At 45.6% G+C, this 17,685-nt stretch overlaps 1 protein-coding gene across 3 annotated transcripts in view; it reads left to right on the forward strand.

Moving 5' to 3' along the window:
• MAST2 (microtubule associated serine/threonine kinase 2) overlaps positions 1 to 17,685 on the forward strand; it is a 220,067-nt gene that overhangs the window by 43,905 nt on the left and 158,477 nt on the right. Inside the window, exon 1 of one of the 3 annotated variants that reach the window (XM_063427734.1) lies at positions 14,236 to 14,728. The exons of the other annotated variants lie outside the window; for them this stretch is intronic. Coding sequence (XP_063283804.1) covers positions 14,690 to 14,728 — 39 coding nt within the window. The 5' untranslated portion in view covers positions 14,236 to 14,689. Of the gene's footprint in view, positions 1 to 14,235; positions 14,729 to 17,685 lie in introns of those variants that run through there. 3 annotated transcript variants of the gene reach the window in all.

The following is a 17,685-nucleotide window of genomic DNA, read 5'->3' on the forward strand; positions in this document are numbered from 1 at the left end:
GAGGCGAGATAGAGGTGGGGGAAGAGTATAGGGAGGCGTGATAGAGGTGGGGAAAGAGTATAGGGAGGGGAGATACAGGTGGGGGAAGAGTATAGGGAGGGGAGATACAGGTGAGGAAGAGTATAGGGAGGCGAGATACATGTGGGGGAAGAGTATAGGGAGGCGAGATACAGGTGGGGGAAGAGTATAGGGAGGCGAGATACAGGTGGGGGAAGAGTATAGGGAGGCGAGATACAGGTGGGGGAAGAGTATAGGGAGGCGAGATACAGGTGGGGGAAGAGTATAGCGAGGCGAGATACAGGTGGGGGAAGAGTATAGGGAGGCGGGATACAGGTGGGGGGAAGAGTATAGGGAGGCGGGATACAGGTGGGGGGAAGAGTATAGGGAGGCGGGATACAGGTGGGGGAAGAGTATAGGGAGGCGGGATACAGGTGGGGGAAGAGTATAGGGAGGCGGGATACAGGTGGGGGAAGAGTATAGGGAGGCGGGATACAGGTGGGGGAAGAGTATAGGGAGGCGGGATACAGGTGGGGGAAGAGTATAGGGAGGCGAGATACAGGTGGGGGAAGAGTATAGCGAGGCGAGATACAGGTGGGGAAGAGTATAGGGAGGTGAAATGAAGCAAGAATTAGGAGGGTAGTAAACTGTGGAGACATAAAATAAGAGGTTCAGCAATGATATCCTTTAAAATACATTACTAAATTAACCCCTCAGTGACCAGACCGTTTTTCAATTTTCTTACCATTAAGGGCTGTTTTTACATTTCTGTGTTTGTGTTTAGCTGTAATTTTCCTTTTACTCATTTGCTGTACCCACACATTATATACAGTTTTTCTCACCATTAAATGGTCTTTCTAAAGATACCATTATTTTTATCATATCAATTAATTTACTATTAATTTTGTTTTAAATATGATAAATTAAAAATAAACACTTTTTCTAATTTTGACCCCCAAAATCTGTTGCGCATCTACAACCGCCAAAAAAACACCCGTGCTAAATAGTTTAAAAATGTTGTCCTGAGTCCTGTTAACATGTTCTTAGCTCTTTTTTCCAATAAGTACAAGTAGCACTTTGCTATTTCCAAACCATTTTTTTCCCCCTCAAAATTAACGAAAGTTACATTGTAACCCTGATATCTGGCAGGAATCCCTGAATAACCCTTCATGTGTATATTTTTTTAAAAGAAGACAACCTAAGGCAGCGGTTCCCAAAGTGTGGGTCGCGACCCACTGGTGGGTCGCAGGGCGATTCCCAGTGGGTCGCGCTGACCCACACATCCAGGGCCGCCGAGCAGTCAGGCAGACTGACACCAGGAGGGAGCCCGGCGGCTTGCCCTGTATGCCGCCGGGCTCCCTCCAGTCAGTCTGCCCAGCAGCTCCGGTCTGCAGCTCCGCCGGGTGCAGAGCTGCAGACCGTGTGATAGAAGTCTCGCGAGCTCCCAGAGCGTTACCATGGCAACACTCAGGGAGCTCGCGAGACTTTTATTACACTGTCTGCAGCTCTGCACCCGGCGGAGCTCAGACCGGAGAGGTAATTAAATGAAGGTAGGACACAGACCCCAGATCCTGCCCCCTAATGTAAATAATTTTCTCCCTACCCCCCTCCCCCCCAAACTGTAACCCATTCACTTCCATGCCCCCCCAAACTGTAACCCCTTCACTCCCTGCCCCCCTCCCCACCCTGTAACCCCTTCACTCCCTGCCCCCCTCCCCACCCTGTAACCCCTTCACTCCCTGCCCCCCTCCCCACCCTGTAACCCCTTCACTCCCTGCCCCCCTCCCCACCCTGTAACCCCTTCACTCCCTGCCCCCCTCCCCACCCTGTAACCCCTTCACTCCCTGCCCCCCTCCCCACCCTGTAACCCCTTCACTCCCTGCCCCCCTCCCCACCCTGTAACCCCTTCACTCCCTGCCCCCCTCCCCACCCTGTAACCCCTTCACTCCCTGCCCCCCTCCCCACCCTGTAACCCCTTCACTCCCTGCCCCCCTCCCCACCCTGTAACCCCTTCACTCCCTGCCCCCCTCCCCACCCTGTAACCCCTTCACTCCCTGCCCCCTCCCCACCCTGTAACCCCTTCACTCCCTGCCCCCTCCCCACCCTGTAACCCCTTCACTCCCTGCCCCCTCCCCACCCTGTAACCCCTTCACTCCCTGCCCCCCTCCCCACCCTGTAACCCCTTCACTCCATGCCCCCCTCCCCACCCTGTAACCCCTTCACTCCATGCCCCCCTCCCCACACTGTAACCCCTTCACTCCCTGCCCCCCTCCCCACACTGTAACCCCTTCACTCCCTGCCCCCCTCTCCCCACTGTAACCCCTGCTCTCCCTGCTCCCCCTCTGTAACCCATTTTCTTCCTGCCCCCCCACTGTAGCCTTCTCTCCCCCTTCCCCCCCACTGTAGCCTTCTCTCCCCCTGCCCCCCCACTGTAGCCCTCTCTCCCCCTGCCCCCCCACTGTAGCCCTCTCTCCCCCTGCCCCCCCACTGTAGCCCTCTCTCCCCCTGCCCCCCCACTGTAGCCCTCTCTCCCTCTGCCCCCCGACTGTAGCCCTCTCTCCCTCTGCCCCCCCACTGTAGCCCTCTCTCCCTCTGCCCCCTACACTGTAGCCCTTTCTCCCTCTGCCCCCTACACTGTAGCCCTTTCTCCCTCTGCCCCCTACACTGTAGCCCTTTCTCCCCCTGCCCCCTACACTGTAGCCCTTTCTCCCCCTGCCCCCTACACTGTAGCCCTTTCTCCCCCTGCCCCCTACACTGTAGCCCTTTCTCCCCCTGCCCCCTACACTGTAGCCCTTTCTCCCCCTGCCCCCTACACTGTAGCCCTTTCTCCCCCTGCCCCCTACACTGTAGCCCTTTCTCCCCCTGCCCCCTACACTGTAGCCCTTTCTCCCCCTGCCCCCTACACTGTAGCCCTTTCTCCCCCTGCCCCCTACACTGTAGCCCTTTCTCCCCCTGCCCCCTACACTGTAGCCCTTTCTCCCCCTGCCCCCTACACTGTAGCCCTTTCTCCCCCTGCCCCCTACACTGTAGCCCTCTCTCCCCTGCCCACCCACTGTAACACTTTCTCCCCCTGCCCGCCGCCCACTGTAACCCTTTTTCACCCTGCTCCCCTACACTGTTACCTGCACACACACTCCCTACCACACGGTCACCCTCACCTGTCTCTGCGTGTATGTGTATCTGAGTCTCCTTTTGTGTCAGTGTGTGTGTATTTGTGTGTCAGTGTGTATCTGTTTACATGAGTGTATGTGTATCTTTGTGTAGGAAAACAAGTGTCATTGTGTGTGTGTATCGCTGTGTCAGTATGTGTATGTGTGTGTCTCTGTATGTGTGTATTTGTGTCTCTGTATGTGTATACACTGCACACATACTCCATGCAAAAAACATGCTTACATCCACACACATTGTGTATATGTATATTTTATATTCACAATATACACACACTGCATCCATTACACACGCACTGCAATCAAACACAAACATTACATACAAAACACCCATGTATTAAAACACTAAAATGATATACAAACACCCCTTCATTCAAACACCGACACTACACACAAAAAGCACACCTGCATTTAAAGTCCAGCACTACATTCAAACACCCCTGCGTTCAGACGCAAACATTACAAACAAGTACACCACTACATTCCAATGGCAACAGTACATACAAACACTCCCATACTTGCACACACATACTTAAAGGACCACTTCAGCTTAATGAAGTGGTCTGGGTGCCAGGTCCATCTAGGATTAACCCTGCCTGCTGTAAACATAGCAGTTTCAGATAAATTGCTATGTTTACAAATGGGTTAATCCAGCCTCTAGTGGCTGACTCATTGACAGCTGCTAGAGGCGCTTCAGCGCTTCTTACTGTGTTTTTCAGTGAGAAGACGCCAGCGTCCATAGGAAAGCATTGAGAATGCTTTCCTATGGACTGGCTAGATGCGCGCACGGCACTTGCCGCGCATGCGCATTCAGCTGATGAAGGCTAAAGGAGGAGAGTCTCCAGCGCCGAGGGAGCCCGGCGCTGGAGAAAGGTGAGTTTTTAACCCCCTTACACTCCCTTCAGCCTGGCGGGAATGGGACCCTGAGGGTGGGGGCACCCTCAGGGCACTTTAGTGCCAGGAAAACGAGTTTGTTTTCCTGGCACTATAGTGGTCCTTTAATACACAAACATGCTTACATTTAAACGCTCAAACACTGCTCACAAATATAACCCTGCAACGATGGGCAAATGGTAGATTCCCAGCAGGCATAGCATTGTTGAAGTTCTCCGACAGATGGAGATCTACCTTTTGGCCACACTTGCACTAGAGGGGGCCCCAGAAAGCATACTTGCACCAGGGCTCTCTCTACATTAGTTCCACCACTGGGCTAATCAATGTGAGGGGCCTGGATGAGCAGGACACAACGTCTGATTCTGACTGAGTCTGTGAGTAAGCAGTTGTATGCCTCTAAAACTGATTGCCATGATATGCACAGTTTCTGCCTCTAAAACTCCATGATATATCAACATTATGCCTCTAAAACTGCCATGATATGCCAAATTATGCCTCTAAAACTGCCATGATATGCCAATTTTATGCATCTAAAGCTGATTGCCATGGTGTGCCAATTGTATGCTTTTAAAGCTGATTGCCATGGAGTGCCAATTTAATGCATCTGACTGTTTGCCAATTGTATGCCTCTGAAGCTGATTGCCATGATGTGCCAAGTTTATGCATCTAAAAGTGATTGCCATGATATGCCAAGTTTATGCATCTAAACCTGATTGCCATGGTGTGCCAAGTTTATGCATCTAAAGCTGATTGCCATGGTGTGCCAAGTTTATGCATCTAAAGCTGATTGCCATGGTGTGCCAAGTTTATGTATTTAAAGCTGCCCTGATGTTCCAATTGTATGCCTCTAAACCTGGATGCCATAGTGTGCCATTTGTAAGCCTCTAAAACTGATTGCACTGGTGTGCCAATTTTATGCACCTAAAGTTGCCATGATGTGCCAAGTTTATACATGTAAAACTGATTGCCATAATGTAGCAATTTTATGCATCTAAAGCTGCCATAATGTTCCAATTGTATGCCTGTAAAGCTGATTGCCATGGTGTGCCAATTGTAAGCCTCTAAAGCTGATTGCCATGGTATGCCCAACTGTATGCCTCTAAAACTGATTGCCACGGTATGCCTATTTTATGCATCTAAAGCTGCCATAATGTTCCAATTGTATGCCTGTAAAACTGATTGCCATGGTATGCCAACTGTATGCCTCTAAAGCGGATTGCTATAGTGTGCCAATTGTATGCCTCTTAAGCTGTTTGCTATGGTGTGCCAGATTTATGCCTCTAAAAGCAATTGCCATGGTGTACATCTAAAGCGGATTGCTATGGTGTGCCAATTGTATGCCTCTAAAGCGGATTGTCATGGTGTTCACTTTTTAAAATATGCATTAAAAAAAGCAAGTGGGTCTCGAAAAATTACCATTTTGAAAAATGGGTCTCGGGCCATAAAAGTTTGGGAAGCCCTGACCTAAGGTATTAAGCTATTTTTATTGTGCAGAAATGAACAAATCATCCTGCATTGTCACAACAACAAATGCAAGAAACATGTTAATTTCACAATGAAACAGGTATGTAAGGTATTAAACTAAGAGCGGTGTTGCTTTGTTTCATTTCGCTGCATCAGCACTTTTTTATGTTAAAGTGAAAGTACAAGAGATAACTGCACACATAGTAGTGAGATGGCTAGAGCACGAAAATTACATGCATGTTCCATGTGTGTGGGTGTATGATTCATCCAGTATTTATGAGTCGCTCATAGATGTGGGTTGGGTGAAAACCTGTATATAATACATGCTTAGAAACACGAGGGAAGTAGAGGTAGTAGGTACCCAGAAAACATTATAGTGGATTTACGATATGGTGCCCACGAGGAGTATTAATCCTAAGATTTTGGTCAGGCTAGGTGTCTGGTAGGGCATAAAAAAGGGTAAAACAAAAAGTGTGCATGCTTCATTATATGACCGTATCGTTAAAAGGCTTTGGGAAAAGGTTATGTATAGCGGTTAAGCCACTGAGGCCTGGCACCTGTTGTCAAGGCTGCATTTTAAGTTAGAGGTGTATATATGTAACCCAGACTAACGGCATACACAGTTATTGCGATCAAGGTATATTGGCTAGGCATGGTAACCGACTCTGAACAGGGACATTGCATATTAGGGTGTATTTACTTAAGCTTGTGGCCACGTCTCCTGGGCTCTCTAGCTTACAATTATATTGCTTAGGTCTAAGGTGGAGCAGATTTAACATTACTTCTCCCTAAGAATAAACAAAAGTAACCAGAACATGCGAGGTAAGAGTTATGAGTGGCATACATTGTCATCTATACAGGAGGGATTCAGGAGACATTATTATGATACTATAAGAGAGGGAAACATAAATATACTGAGCTTCTGGTCACACATTTAAAATTAGTAAACTCGGAAACCGAACACAAATAAATGATTCGGAGGCCTGCGCGCCTCACCAGTTGCCGTATAAAAGGAGACCTGCAAGTCCCAGAATGCATACAGTTGACTAACTCTCGTTACATGATGAAAATGAAAACGAAAATAAAAATCATATTCACAAAAAGAAAAAAATTAGTAAACTTTTGTTGCCTCCGGGTAATGAGAGTCTCTGCATTATGAGCAGGGTCACAGGCTGTGAGCCGTGCAACGTGTCAGTCCAGTCTGCTTCAGCCAATGCCTGTTCTGGAGGCCCTGTCTGCATACCTGGGGCGGTGGTTTTCGTGTATAGTTGCTGGGCCGTGCCGTTGGAGCAGTGTCACCTCTGTTGCGTTGGGTACCTGAGGGGGTCTTGGCTTCACCGATCTCCTCAGCTTTCTAGCTTTGCGTGGGAGAGGTGAGTGCTGAGCCCTCAGCCGCCATCTTACAACTTTGTGCTCTGTCTGAGCTGCTGGCTGTTGCTGAGGAGCGAGTGGTGGTCGTCGAGGTGAGTGATTGCCCGATGTTCGTAGTGCCCCCGTTTCTGCTTGCGCTTATGAGGGTTGCTGTGCTGGGGGGTCCCAGGGTGAGGCCCTGTTTCGGCTTTGGGCGACTTACCCGTGGTCGAGGGTTGAAGTGCTGAGGCCTGCATCGGGTTTCCCGCCTCAGTCTTCCTGCTTTCCTGGTCTCCCTCTGGGTCAGTGTCGTCTGTATAGGCTTCGTTGTGGAGTCCCATGGAGCTGACGCCGATGGGACCCCCTCCGGGTCGCCCTTGCGGCTCTCTATTTTTGCCCAGAAGTCCGCCAAAAGTCGGTCTATCCTTTCCGATAGTGGGAGCAGGATGAACTCGGGTGCTTGATCCCTCATGGCGTCCGCCATTTTGGGCGTCAATGGCCCGGCTGTGTCTGTGTGCTGGGGTTGGTACCTCTGCTTTAGGTCACTTGCTTTGGTTGCTGGGATAACCCCCACCGGCGGGGGAGGGGTGAAGATGCTCTGGGCAGACTCCCGGCGCAACGGGCCCCAGCCGGCTGGGGGATCGGCCGTCTCCCCCATGCCGCCCGGATAGGCCGCAGGTAGGCCTCGGGTCCCTCCTCTGGATGCGGTCGCCAGTGTTGCTCAGGGTCTCGAGTTAGCGTTGTCTCCATTGCATACCTCTGTTACTGGAGCTGAAAAGCCAGTTGTATGTAGGTAATTGCCATAGTTTTAGTCGTTTTTAAGTTTTCAGCCCAGGAGCCAATTTACTGTGCGACTGCTCTGCTTGGCTGTCAGGCTCCGCCCCCCAGCTTAGGGTATTTTGACTCAATTCATACAACCATTTTACCACCAATCTATGCCAAATTTAAAAACACACATGGCAATACTGAGAACTTTAAGGGTTACTTAAAAAAAAAAATAATCAGTGTTTACATTACATTCTCTGGCCACTCCTCAGATGGCTGTTTGAGATCCTTCCTGGGTCATGGCTGCCTAAAATGCATCCAAAACATTTTAGTATCTCCTCCCTCTGCACGCAGACACTGAACTTTCCTCATAGAGATTCATTTATTCAATTCATCTCTGAGGAGATGCTGATTGGCCAGGGTTGTGTTTAATCATGCTGGTTCTGCCCCTGATCTGCCTCCTTGTCAGTCTCAGCCAATCATATTGGGAGGTATTGTGATTGGATCAGGCTACCACTTCTGCTGATGTCAGCAGACAGTGGACAGGTCTAAAGGAAACAGGCACAAAGTCAGCAGCTCCAGACTTGAATACAAGTAAGATTTCTATATTTAGAGAGGCATGAGGGGCTCAGGGTGGCTAGATGGTGGTTTTAACATACATGTGTTCCTGACCCTATAGTGCTCCTTTAATGTGAGCTTGTAAAAGTACCGATTTTCGAGAGCTGCACTTTTTTAAAAAAAAATTTTTTTTAATTGCAGAAGGGAATTTTTCCCTTTTTAAATGTATTTCCTTCTCTTATGTCTCCTTGTGATTTTATATCCTGTGATGTCACACACATAAAATTATGCAGATTACATGAGCGATTTTTATTTTTTCCAAAGAAAGATGGTAAAGGTGCATGTTTTTTTTTTTTTTCTTTCCAATTCTGTTTTTTTCTGACAGTCAGGTATTGTTTGCTTGGCCGTTGTCAATCTCGTGGCATGCACTTAATGTAAAGTGTGTTCCATTGCACGGTATATTGCAAGACTGTGTCTCGTGCCATTTGTAAATTTGTTTAGTTTCGCTACGGAGACGTACAGAGTGGAACAAGCACAACGCATCCTACATGACTGGAAACAATAAGGGTGTGTCAGCGTGTGCTTATTGACAAGCCACCGTACAAACTGTCCTTCCATGCTAGAGGCCTAAATTGGCATAATGTGGGCCGATACACAGCCATTACCTAATTGGCTTTTGCAAGGATTCTGATTTCTAGGTCATCATAAAACAACCGAGTATTTAAATTGAAGTGGAGCAGCTGTTGTCGAGGCTTTCTATACCAAGTCTGGTTTTGTTAAGGGTAATTATGTCTAATTTTCAGTGATGATGGCCTGGGGTATTTAGCCTGGCTTGTCTGTAGAATTGTTTCTGCGATACCAGACGTGGGATCTGGTGTTTGTTAGGAGCACAGTTCTCTGCCTTAAGTTGGTAACATATTTAATTCTGGGATATGAAGGCAAAAAGTATCTTTATTTATGGTAAAATATTAGGTCCTCAAACGGTTACTTCATTTGCACAGTGTGTTTGTAAAATCAAGGTAATACCTTATCTTATTGTGTATGCTTTGAGATCAGTCTGACCCTGCTCGGTGAGAGAGGTTAATAAATGTGTCCCAAAGTTCTGAAAGTGGGACCAATCACCATGGTTACTTGCAGAATCAGTAGGAACATTTTGGTTGGTTTGCAGTGGGATGTGCGCAGTTTTTCCTTTCACTTTTCCTGCTGTCCTTTTTGCAACATGTTTGTAAATTTCCCTATGTATCACCTTCAACCGTTTGGCCTCCTGTGCTGGCAGTTATATTGTTGTAGATTTAAACCAATAGCTAGATGGGAAAATCTTGACTTCCACGGTTTCAAAGTACCATTTTAAAATAATCTTCTATATAGATCTATTGGTCTATTTATTGGCTTATACGTCAGTTTATAGAGGTCTATGCATACATGTATTTGAGTATACATTCTGATAAATGTAATACTTAAACAGAATAGTAATCACCAATAGTGTGCAATGCATTGGGTAAAAGGCTAAAGAGATGAACTATTGAAAAATATTGAAAATAAATGCACATCTGTTTTGGAATGGTTGCTTTGCAGAGTTGTGAAGCACAGAGATGATTTTCCTTTGCTGCCGGTGATGTAATGCACTACCCACTGCCTGCCTCTGTGGCTGCATTATATTTGAATGGAGTGAGTTGTTGAGCTGATGTAATGGTGATTTTGTGTTTCTCGGTACCAGCTTGTTGCTGCATTTGGTGGGGACGGGTGTCACAGTGACTTGTGACAGCTGACTTACAATGTGTCTCTCTGTCTGTTGGTTAAATGCTAATCTGCCCTCTTCCCTATTACTAATATGAGGTAGGATCTTATTCCTTGTATGGTGTGTCTGATAGAACTACCTGTGTACCAGCTGTATTGTGAGTATATCTGACGTCCAGGACTGGAAGCACTTCCTCTCTTGAAGTGTTTTCTTTACTACACTTTAGACATTTTGCCATTTTAGTTTCCGGTGACACCCAGAGATGGAAGTTGGTCTATTTCCGTGAGAAAGATTGGCAGACTCTTTAATAAACAACCCCTTGAATGATGCCGGGAGCATTTTATGGTGGCTAAAAAGGAGGAAGTATTTTAATTTATTAATCACTTTGTTCTTTATTTTAGACTTTAATAAAACCTTTATGGATTCTCTCATTTGTTAATGCAGATTAATTCCCACAAGTTTGGCCAAGTAGGAAGCCGTAAATGTAAAGTAACATTGAATTTGTTGGTTAGTTAGGACTTTTCTCAGGAATAAATGCCTATTTTGCAATCCTAGGCCTGTCATGGCTTTCTGTCTGCATTCGGTTTGAGTGGCTGTTCTAGATCTCTCATTCTGTTTTGTCGGGCCCTATATGTGGATTATTTGTGCCATTCACAGAGGCAACATGGCAGTGAACTTGAGATTTGGGCAATTAACCTGGTGTATACTTCTATTCGATATCAAATGATAAATTCTTTTACCTACCTACTCCTGCATTTTTAGATTTAGTAGCATTTTTTATTTTTCTTTATTTTTGTAGTGCATAAGTTGCCATACATGCGCATTGTATCATTCCAGCAATATTACAATACAGTTTGATTGGTTACTGCTAAAGGCGCTGATTAGACATAGAAGGTGCACTCTTTTATTTTTTTTTTTTGTCTTTTGTTACAGAAATGATAAACCTGAATGATCATAGTTGTGCATTGGGTGACGAGAGAGAGAACATCAGTATTATTAAAGGATGAGACAATAATAAAACAACAACCTGTCACAATGCTTATGCTCTTACTTGTAGTTGCAATATACGGTACTTGTTGGATATAAGCAGTGTAAGGTTCCATTATTTGAATGGAGCTTTACTTAAATCAAATAAGTCAGTGGCCGGTGGTGATGGAGAGGAGGTGATGACTCCTATCATCTTGAGCCTAAATTGTGGTTGAGGGTGCCACTTGGTCTAACATGGGCGGCCAGGTGCTAACTTTGCTCGTCACACTGTGCTATGGAGGGCCCCAGTGAGTAGTCGGTGGTACATAAAAGATGAAAATAAAATTAAAAGGAACACAACTTAAAGCATTAGCTTACAGTGAACAACAGAACCATGGTATTTAAGGCAGGGACTTGTAGAAGGGACCCTTATGTTGAGAGTTTAAGGGTCCTATGTCTGTTGTGGTGTGGCCAGGAGGTTTAGGTGCCTGGCAAGTGAGCTTAGTCCCTATCCTGAGTCAGGTAGCCGGGTCCTGGGAAGATCCTGCCCGTGGAACAAAAGAGGTCATGTTGGCTGGGTCCTAGAGGGTTCGGCGTGTCGTTGAGGGCTGGGTCGCAGGCAAAGCCGGAAAGGCCCAACACCTTAATAAATGTTGGTGCCCCTTCTGGCGATATTAAGGTGTGCATGGTCCCATTGTGGTTGGCTTGTATGGAGCCATTCATACACAATCTGTAGGTCACTCCCGCCGAAAGATTTTCTCTATAGCTGAGCGTGAGATCCTGGAAGAAGGAAAGGTTAGAGCCTTCAAAGGCCAGTGGGGTTTTGCCCTTTAGGGCTAGCATGATTTGGATTTTGTCCTGGACCGATACACAACGCAAGATCACATCCGTGACCATTGCGGTGGGAGTTCTAGCAGGGCTGGAGATGCGGTAGATCCCATCTATAGCTTTTTTCTTCGCAGCAGTGTGGGACACTATAGCCGTCCGCAACCGTTGAACGTAATGTGGCAGTTCTTCGACCGTAATTGCAGCAGGTATGTCCCTTATTTTTATGTGGGTGCGGCACTGCCTGTCTTCCTGAGCCGACATGCATGTCGATTGTGCCCTCTGTTCTGCTTCGAGCTGATGGACTGAGTCCTGGAGGGATGACAGGTTGGATTGCACCTCCATAATATCCTCCTCAGCGGTTCTCACCCTGTCTGTTACTTGCTGGATATAGATTTTTATGAGGTTCACATATGCAGCCAACAGTTTTTGTATGTCGGCCAGGCGTACCTTGAGGTCCCGCTTTGTGGTGGGGGCCGAGTCATCAATGGGCTGCTGGGGTTGATCCACCAGGTTGTTATCCCCTGTGATGATTCTCTGCTTCTCCAGCATGAGACAGAAGGGTGGCGCAGGAGGGTCCTCCGTGGGAGTAGGCGCAGGCTGCACAGGCCGCTGCAGCATCTCCCCTATGTCCCGTCCGGCTGTTGTACCGGTCGGCTTCTGTGATTGCAGTGCTTTCGCCGGCATACAGGCTTCTGGGGTAGTGGATGCTGGCACTGGGGAGTCCTCCGACACTACCTCGGTAGGCCCGCCAAGCAGAGTTTTGAGGTCCAGGAGGGACGGCGTGTAGTAGGCCTCTGCTTAGGCTGCTTAGTTGGTTGAAAGAATGGCATTGGTTAGTTCCAGGCACCGTCAGGATGTAGGTAACGGTAGTTGTGGCTCGGTGGGCTTAGCAGATCAAGTTAGTGTCGGAAAACGTTTGACGCGGAGCTCACAGAGATAGCGTCCGATCAGATGGCAGTCAGGCTCCGCCCCCAGTAGCATTATTTTTATTATACTTTTACAATGTGTTTAAGAAAAGATTTTACAAAGGATTTGTCAGATTGGGGGTTTATTTATTAATCATCATCATCATGAAAAAAAAAAACCTCCCACCTCTCTGCTGATAGTATGTGTTACAGAATGTTAAAGCAACATAATCACATTGTATCAAAGTCTAAGGTCCTTATGTGTTTTTGGATAAACTGACAAACTGTTAGTTTTTTCAATCCTGCAACCTTGGGCTGTGTAGACGAAGAATACCAGGGGGTGAATTATATTGTGCAAGGTGGGAAGGGTTTATTCCGGTGATCTAGAAATGTAATTTTAGGATTATCAATGCCCCTGGAGAGCATGCTGGGCTTGCTGGTGCCAACGAGATTTAGTTGTTACAGAATTTAGACTGCCCCTTTAAATGTGTCTTTGAGAATAATCCTCGGCCATGAAACAATAGAATTTGTAATTAAAAATAGTGCAGATACTTTAGGATGGTGTGCGAGATGCCACATGTGTCTTACCTGCTAGATGGGACATGATGCTAAAATTGTACATCTACGCTGCGTTTCTGCTTTTAACGTCTCAATCATATTAATTCTGAAGGTTAATTCCCTTTTTTCATTTTACACTCTGCCATTAATGTTTATTCTTTCATGTTAGAAGAGGTAGGCAAACTCGCCTTATCTCTTTGTCTTGTGGAGAGTAATTGGATGCAGTCCAAAGCTTCCCTCATTCTAGCACAGTCTGCCTCTGCTGCTGTGAAGAGCCTATTCATGGTGTGTCTGTGCCTTTAAATCCAAAGCAGCAGCAAAAAGAGATGTTCTTCCCATTTCTGTGCTTGTGTGGTTCAGACCCTATGCAAATGAGCTGCTTTGTCGGCTGCTGATTGGCTGCCCTACCCGGCAGCTCTCACACTACTTTGCTCCCCGATGTGATGTCAGCTTTAGTTGTCTAAACAGCAGATGGAAGAGGTATGAGAGGGATACTGTATGGATCTGTTCATTTTCACAGTGTTTACAGGAACCCAGAGTCTACCATGTGAATGGAGCATCTCTCTGCTCTCCTCCAATGATAACGTACTCTGTGAGAACAATCTCAAAAGCCCAGCTAAACAGCTATCTGACTGAAGCAAGGTTTGGAAAACTGCACTGCTCACTGATCTAAGAAGAAATTATCAGAGTTTCTCGTCGGTCGTGCAAAATCCTCTTATTATATATATATAATATTTTTTTTTCATAACCTCAATTTAAAGTGTCTTATTGCAGTACATGCTCTTTAAAATTTACACCTTATACTTAGCTTGTTTTCCTGTTTTACATCGTCTTGAATACATTGGATGATTTTTTTTTTTTGTCGAAGTACTTTTGTTATGTAATTCATCAAGTCCAGTTTTTCGCCTTTTTTTTTGCGAACTCTCTCGTAGCTAATTGATATCCCCCCCCCCCCCTTTCCCTGTTGAGTAGCTAATCAGGGAAATGGGTCGGGCTTCTTAGTAGTCTGTGATGAATGAATACATCACATGATATCTCTTCAAGACCCTCCGGCAGGTCAAATTCTCTCAGTTCTAAGAACAATGTGCTCTGTTTGGTGAGCCTAATCAACGGTCTTTCTCCTAAAATGATGAGACCCTAGCTGGATCTGACCTCTGTAAAGCGTTGCTTAGTTCCTATATCATTTTGATGGCTTTTATTTTACCAACACTGCTGGAATAATGTCTTATTGACTTGAAATTGTATTGCCTTAAGAACTGGAATCGAGCTGCTCATAGGAGACCCTTTCCTTACTTGTAGTTGACAAAAATCAAGTAACCCTGATCTGCTTCCGCTCGAGGACCCCTCTTATTACAGCAGTATTGCTGGTGAAAACGTAAAGCTTTGCGACAGCCCCCAGCATACTTTAAATGTGTATTTAGATCAAAGAAAAAACCTTGAACGATTGAAGGGGATCTGTCAAGAATTTTCTGGGCAGTATTTGGCAGAGGTTACCCCCTATGGATGACTCTAGCATCCTGCGAAGGAGAGGGCTACAGGTATGTAGATGTCAAAACTTGCATCTCCTGCACCCTAAAAAATGAATGTGACCCTGTGTGTTGGGGTGGCTAACTGCTCTTCTATATAAATATATATTAACCATTGCTTATTAATTTTAACCAGTGTTCTAGATTTAAAGATAATTTAATTGCACACTGCTATGAGGTATGTTGACAATAGTAGTGTTGAACCATGTTAGTCCCACAAGATTGAATAAAAGTCTGAGCTGTCTAAACAGATCTCTCTGGTGTGTGGCCAATATGCCACCTGTCTTCCAGCCAGACACCTGCTTTTTAACTGATGCTATATTCTTAAAAACTACTGCTCTAAACGTTGATGATGTTTCACATGCTCTTGTAAAAGGTAACAATCGGTGATCACACACTCCCCCTCCTTGTGAGTCCACTCGTTGCTATGTGCTAAAGCTTCCATGCAAATATGGCATGATAGCACGTTTGATCTGTGCTTTGTGCTGAAGTGTTTCAGTGTGAAGAGAGTACTCTTTGCTAAAAAAAAAAAAAAAGTGCAGATTTCAGTAGACGTTTATAAATTAACCTGGTTATACCCCCTGGTTGTCAGTTAAACAACCAGTCCTGTTATTTCCTGGTTGTTTAGCTCAGTGGAACTAAACTCGAGGCAGCATTTGCCCAGAGCACCTCCCTTGCAAAGAGTTTTTATTGAGCAGCATTGGGAAGTCTGTGATTGGATAGCCAGAGACAGTCTGGGCTTGGGGAAGAAGGGCTGTTTTTAGATGTACCCAATGGAAAAATGCATCATTGAATGTTTGAATGTTTTCATTGGGAGTATATCTGCTAAACAGTGAATTTAATTTATATTTTTCTATTTAGGCCGTGAAGTGTCCCTTTACCATGAAACAGACTGGATTGTCCGCATGTGTGAATGACAAGTCTTCTTTAACCCCTTCCTGACCGCGGATGTACTAGGTATGTCCGACAAAAATGGTCCTTAAGGACCTTGGACGTACCTTACTTACATGATTGCCGCCGTTCCCCCGCCAGCGATTGGTGGTCCTTTCCGTTTGGGGAGACTGTCTGAAAGCACACAGTCCCCCCATGGCAAATAAGGACCCCGCGGGCCATGTGACCGCTCTGACAGGCAGTCCCCCTGCTGGTGAAAAATTTAAATAAAATAAAAAATTTTATAAGGCCCCCACCCACCCTATGCCCCCTGTTTACATGAAAAGCCCCCACTCGCAGGGCACGGTTGCCATTTGTTAGAGGGGGGGAGCTTTTTAAAAAAATGTTTTTACAACAGTGAGCACCCACTGGCTGCTCACTGTTTAGTAGACATGTCCCTACTTGCGGCATAGCGAGTAGGGGCATTTGGGAGATTTTAATCTCCCTTATGCTATTATGGAGGTCATATTGACCCCCATAGAGGGAGGACATGGGGGGCTTAGGAAGTGGCAGGGAGCACTGGTTCCTGCCACTTCTATTTTTTACATATTACAAGGAGGGAGCTGCAAGCCGGTAGCTCCCTCCTTGTAATGATCCAAACTAACGAACGGAGAGGTCTTTGTTAATTCGTTTGAAATTTCTATTCATTTATTCGTCTTTCTGACGAATGAATAAATGAAATTCCCGTTCGAATGCCCAAGTGTTTAACTGGGCATGCGTGGGAATTTCACAGCGCTATCTAGTGTGGGCAGATGACGTGTCCCACGGAGTCTTCATCTACCCACACAAAGAAATGTCGGCGGCCAGGACCTAGGTCCGGGCTCGAAATAAAGATGAAAAAATAGGTAATATGGGGACCGTTATATGTAGTGGAGTCGAAAGGGGGGTAAAAAAACAACTGGATTTGGCCATGACAGTTCCCCTTTAAGAGGAGAGAGGTCACAAATCTGTAGAATATTTATAAAATAGTCACCAAATAATGGACATTTGTAGCAATGTACAACATTTCTAATGTTGTTTGCAATATTCCGTTTCTTGTCCCAGAGCTTGTAAAATCTTTTTTTTTTTTCCCCTTCATTCTTCTGCAAACATGAGCACAACCTTGAATTGTGTGTAACTTGTACATTTGTATTACGATAGGTCTGGCTGTGGTATTACCATTTAGCCTGGCTGTATACTGTGAATTAGGTAGATAAGAAATACTTGATGATCAAAGGTCCATTCCTCTATAATTGAGTAATTAAGGTGAAAAATCTCACCTAATTTTCTTGGTGCTTAAGCGCATTCTTCAAAGAATGTGTTCGCACTGTATATCCTGTTGGATGTGTAACGACAGTTATGTTACAGTACACGTTTGCTTGGCTGTCCATTTTCTTCTCTCTTTTTGCACAGTACACGTAATGGATTGCACGTAAGTGCACAATGTGTAATTCATCTCCTGAAATGCAGCATTTGAAAGCCCGCACAATGTCACATTTAGCTAATATTAAAGAAACTGACGTTACATTCTCTGATGGAGAAAATGCATCCCTTGCCTGGGTGCCTGTATAGCTCTATATCGTTTCCTTTCATGGTCTCCCATACTATCGTACTGTATCAGTATGGTGATGTCATGTCACATTGTAACTGAGCAGGTTCATTGCAGCATCATTCACAAAGTTGTCAACTATTTTCTTTTTTTTCTTCTTGATTTTGTTTTCTACAGAAAACAAAATAAAGGGGGGAAAAAAGCTCACAACTTTCTGAATGATGCTTCATACTGAAAACAAAACAAAATCTTTGCATATGTATACAGCTGGGGGCTGGTGGCCAATGTGTGACTTGGTATTTAGCATATCTACACTAAATCTTCTACTCATTTGGCAGGGTTACTTTTTTGCAGATAACCTCCCTGCCCCAGTGACATGTCCTATTGTGTGCTGGTATCTGTGCATCTCTTAAATCCTGGCTAATAGTGCTGTAAAATGTTGTATTGTGTACATAAGATTAAAACATAGGTGTCTCTATAAAGATCATGCGTGCAGTGGGATACCACACAC

This window comes from Pelobates fuscus, chromosome 7, assembly GCF_036172605.1.
Source record: "Pelobates fuscus isolate aPelFus1 chromosome 7, aPelFus1.pri, whole genome shotgun sequence".
NCBI lineage: Eukaryota > Metazoa > Chordata > Amphibia > Anura > Pelobatidae > Pelobates > Pelobates fuscus.